Consider the following 5,000-nt stretch of genomic DNA (forward strand, 5'->3'; position numbering starts at 1 on the left):
TGTGTAATGAAACAACTGAAAATAGAATTCTACTCTTGACAGGCATTCTTTTGGGTGGTCATGTTTTTCGGGCAGGAAAAATTACGTAATGAGCCCAGAGAATGTCTTTTGATGAGGCTATCAGTAAATCTGGATTTCTCCAACAACGGTAAATAAACAAACAATAAATATAACTTCATTAGTAGTAATTCTCATTTATGAGCCATAAAAGTATCCACTGAAACCCGCATTTGGTCAGCTAAACTACAAGGCCACCATGAGGTGGCCAAGTTTTTGCGGCAAAATCATCAGGGAGTCGGGAAAACCGAGGCATCCCTCTTTCACAAAAGCCTCGCTTCCATTCTTACCGGCAGTGGTCCAGTCTTACTCTTCCGGCGCCATTTTGGTTTTCCCTTGATCCATGTGCTCTGTAGGAAATCAAAAGTTCTTTAAAATCTCCCTTATTTATGGCTGCCGAGCTAATTGGCAGGGTTGCATACCGATTCATTGGTATATCTGTCGGTCTCGGTATGGGAGGACTTTTAATCTACAAGAACGCAGCGGAGGTTTTCCCTCATGAAACATGCAAACGAATAATCGCACTAAAAACTGATGAAGAACCCCAGAAGTACGTCGAGGTTCCAGAGCGTTGCAAAACGCAGTTTAAGGAGGTGGCGAAGAAGTTCGGCCTCGTGAATACGGACAACATTTCCTTGTTCTTGAACCGGGGAGCATACCCGATTTCGAGTGGGTCTCCGTCGTTTCCCAACGGTGCGGTTGTAGGGCTGCCAAAATGGTTCCTCTTCGAGAGGGCTGAAGATATTGAAAAGGCCGGAATAAGCTTTCAGGGAAGGGATATTAAGTGGGATTCGGAACTCGGTCTGATGATCAAAGAATGTTTACTTCCCAGTGACGATGTAATAGCTTTTGCTATTGGTCACGAACTTTCCCGTATACAACGTGTGGATTATTTGGCTATTAACTCAGTCATGGCGCCGACATGGTTGTACCTCACATTTCGAGTTGCTAATGCAACTCCTAGGGTTTTGAAACTCAATACATTGTTTGATGTTATCCTCAAGCTTCTTCTTTGTCGTATGAGCTACCTCTGTTACAAAATGGCCAATGCGCACCTTTATCACAAAGTTTGCTTTGAAGCAGACGAGATGTCCGCTAAGTGTGAACCTAGAATGCTTCAAGGAGGTATAGATTTCTTCGCGAAAAGAATTCAGCTCAACCTTATCCTTCGCAGATTGCACGGAAAAGATGGTAAAGAGTTTTACACCAAGGAAGGAAATGAAATCGAATCTTCTTTGTATCCACTGTTGACGGACAGACTCAAGAAGTTGAAAGCTCTCCAAGGTAATTTTTACCACAATTGGTTGTAATCTGGCAAATTATCTGATTGGCTAATTTGCCATTGTCAATGAGAGTCTAGACAACGCTGCACGCATCATGCTCCTGTCATTTTGTCATGCAATGTAATAGCCAATCAGGCACGCCCATTTTGGGAAATAAACCAATCATATTGCAAGAAAATTATAGACAACGCTTGCTCTTTCTTTGAGTCATTATTTTGGTCACGTTTTGAAATAAAAACTTTCTTTGGCGTTGAATATTGTGGTAAAAAACAAATTGAAAGTGATTGAGCGTTGTCTGTACTCTTATCGACAACGATATTCGTCATCACAGTGCTCAAAATGTTGTGGACTCACGAGGCGCAGCCGAGTGAGTCCACAACAAATTTAAAATTCCTACTGACAAGAGGTCGAGGTGTGGTGGCACTGCGGTCAAACCAACGCATGCACATCTTCCTGGCAACTCTCAGGATTAGAATTTGGGATTCGGGTTTTTCGGTTCCCAAAGCTTTATGGCCTTTTAAATGGCTCACCCTAAGTCCATTTCGTGTCCCCACCCTTTCATATAAAGGTGGTATTTTTATGAAGATATGAATAATTGACACAATGTTATTAACCCATTTACTCCTCAGGCCCCCTGGATGGCATTGGACAGAGTAACATCTGTTAAGTCTCATTGCCAGGAGTCTATGTGTTAAAATGTTCTTTTTATGAAGGCTTGAGGCAAAGCGTTTTCCAACCTTTTATCTTTCATCAGCAAAAAAATATTTAAACATCATTTTCCTGTGACACTCACAGTCATAAATGAGACACGTATTACCCATCCCTTCGTTATGTTGGCGGGAGAACAGTGATTGTCAAATTCCCAACCCTCGGCAAGACAAGCCAAGTGCTAAATGGTGATACCACGGTGGCCATATTTTAGCTTTGATTTGACACGTGCTGGATTCTCAACCTTGAGATTATCGATGTGAGCCTTGTGTTCCCACCGTAGTGTTTTGTTTGACAACTCCATGGGAAAATATGAGACCAACACTCAAATAACTGAGAAGCAAGTGCTGTCTTTGTGTTCTTGTTTGCTAATGTTTAAACTTTCCAGTCTTTTTGCACAGGGATAATAAATTCTAGGTCATTGCATCATGTCAATGTTCATAAACACACACACACACACACACAGTCTGCTTGCAAGGAGTGGACCGGTAATTCTTGGGGTAGTAGTCTGTTCTTTTTCTAATACATGAATTCTTTCTCTAGTGGTAGGTTCATTATTTTTTCAGGCAAATTACTTTTCATATATTAACAGAAGCTCAGGACCTTGAAGCGTGCACAAAGTCTTCAGTTATGAGCTAAACCAGCCTTGAGATTGGTTATAATGACTGTGTACAATAATGTTATAAATGGACAAAAGAAAACAAAATGTGACTTTTTTTTTTTCATTTTATCAGATTCTGAAAGTGGAGCCAGTGGCAATCAGCCTCTGGAGAGAAACTCTTGAAGATTATTCCCTGCTGAAGCAGTTTCTTGGCTGTGTGATTTTTCATGTTTTATTAAACTTGCATATTTTGTGTTATCGTGCATTTGGGAGTTACATGAGAGAGAAAGGAAAGTGATCGAATTAAAGCTTAGCCCAGAGCAGCTCTTGCTGCTTGAGCAATCTCCAAACTTCCTTAGGGCACCCTATAAATCTTTGTATGCAGAGCTGGATGTACGAACAATAAATTTATTACAGTATTGTTTTATTACAATGACAATGCAGTCTCCTCAGTGATTCATTTTCCATAAGTCGTTATTAGTAGTCAGGGCCTGAACAATTGCTGGAATCAATGATCAATGACAATGGATGAAAATCCATATCAACTCAAGTAATTGACTGATATTGATAATCGATCGTGCAAATTTTTGTGCTTATCAATATTATTGTCCTTGATTATCAATGTCATTTCATAATCAATGAGAATTTTTCAATTAAGTAACATCGATTTTCATTGATTACCAACAGGAATGCCAATCGATGACACTCGATGAAGTTCATCACCACTTTTGTGTGATTATCGATTGATCATCGATTGGCTGATGCCAATCAATGTCAATTAATTAACCGTAATCGCCTGCCATTGATTGATTGATTGATTGATCTTCTGATCATCGATTTCCATCGATTGTTCAGGCCCTGTAGTTGTAGAGCCAACTGGTTGGTTGGAAAAAAAGTTTAAATGAGGTGAAACAAATGTAAAAAATGATAGGCCGAACAGGGTTAGCACAGTTGTAAGAGTAATTGCATCTTACCGCTAAAGAAAAGAAAAGGAAAGGAAAGGAACTTTTGAGTGTCTAGTTGTTCTAGTGCTGGAGCACTAATTGCCCACTTCTAAGCAACAGGCACCATGCATCTCGAGGCTCTGAGGAATAAACTCATACAAATCCTAAAATTTATTCCCCAGAGCCTCGAGATGATGCCTTTTGTTTAGGACTGAATGGGCCTTATACGCAATGACGTCTGATGACCAGCTAATTACACCACTAAGCCTTATTTGCACAAAATTAATCACACCATTTGGACGTGCAATACTGTTCGCTCGTGGGTTTTCTTTTAAATTTTTTTGCTCCTTTGGGATTTAGCTCATGCTAAAATTCACAAGTTTGATTTTCGCATTTGAGGCTTGGTGGTGAAATTAGCTAGTCAGACGTCATCACACGTAAGGGCTATTTTAATATATCGAAAGTGGGCTATTGGGGACTCTGTAAACTGAAATCAACAATTAACGCAAAGCAAGTCAAATGTTGGTTTTTGAGGAGATGAGACAACCGAAGAACGTGGGAAAAAACCTTCTAGGTGCAGAGTAGAGAACCAACAAACTCGACGCACGCGGTGCCGAGTCTGGGAATCGATCCTGGGTCACATTGGTTGGAGTTGAGTGTTCTCACCACTGCACAATCCCTGCATCCTACGTGGCTACTCCGGGCATACCGGTTTTTCCTAGACAACCTGCAGTCTCCCTTTTCTCTTAAGCTGCGACGAGGTCAGTCACACTCGAGAATAGGCCGGGGGACATTTCGCCCCAATCTTCCCTGGACTCTTCTCGAGTATAGCCCAAAAGGAGGCTGCAAGCTGAGTGAGTCCGAGATTTTTCCTCTCACCGAAAACTAACATTTGCTTCGATCGGCTTTAGTTTGATGTCATTTGCTTTAATTTACGGACTCCTAGAGCAATTTGCCTCGGCTATGTGAATTGACAAAAACGAGATCTGTTTTTGTTAATATAATTAATTTTGTTAATTTAATTTTAGCGTAATCCTCTGGTCGTCTGGACGCCCTGGAAGATTTTCACAATGTTCAAGTCGTATTTATGGGTGCATTAGAGACAGTTTAACTTTAGTTCAGTTTCTCTTCATCGCCTTTCTTGTCTCTGGCACCTTTAAAAGTTTCTAAAGTGCCACTATTTGGCGACACTTAAGATTCCTGTCCACAGCTCTTTCCAGCCCCACGACTTCGGTGGTCTTCCGCTTGAAAAGCGCTTTTAAGACAATTACCAGATGAACATGAATTTGGAGATTTCCAGCTTTATCAATTTGTTTAGAAATGAAATGTTATCAGTAACTTATCATGTGGAACTGATTAACATTATTCGTTGTGTCTGACCCCCTCACACCCTTCAGTCCCTGCTTT

General features: G+C 40.8%; 1 protein-coding gene across 1 annotated transcript; it reads left to right on the plus strand.

The window, feature by feature from the left end:
* The first annotated feature begins 128 nt into the window (after positions 1 to 128).
* Positions 129 to 3,651, plus strand: LOC138051319 (transmembrane protein 177-like). Its single transcript, XM_068897506.1, has 2 exons — positions 129 to 1,341; positions 2,783 to 3,651. The coding sequence occupies exons 1-2, from the start codon at positions 447 to 449 to the stop codon at positions 2,830 to 2,832; spliced, it is 945 nt and encodes a 314-aa protein (XP_068753607.1). The 5' UTR covers positions 129 to 446; the 3' UTR covers positions 2,833 to 3,651.
* The last annotated feature ends 1,349 nt before the right edge of the window (positions 3,652 to 5,000 follow it).

Source organism: Montipora capricornis, chromosome 6, assembly GCF_036669925.1.
Source record: "Montipora capricornis isolate CH-2021 chromosome 6, ASM3666992v2, whole genome shotgun sequence".
NCBI lineage: Eukaryota > Metazoa > Cnidaria > Anthozoa > Scleractinia > Acroporidae > Montipora > Montipora capricornis.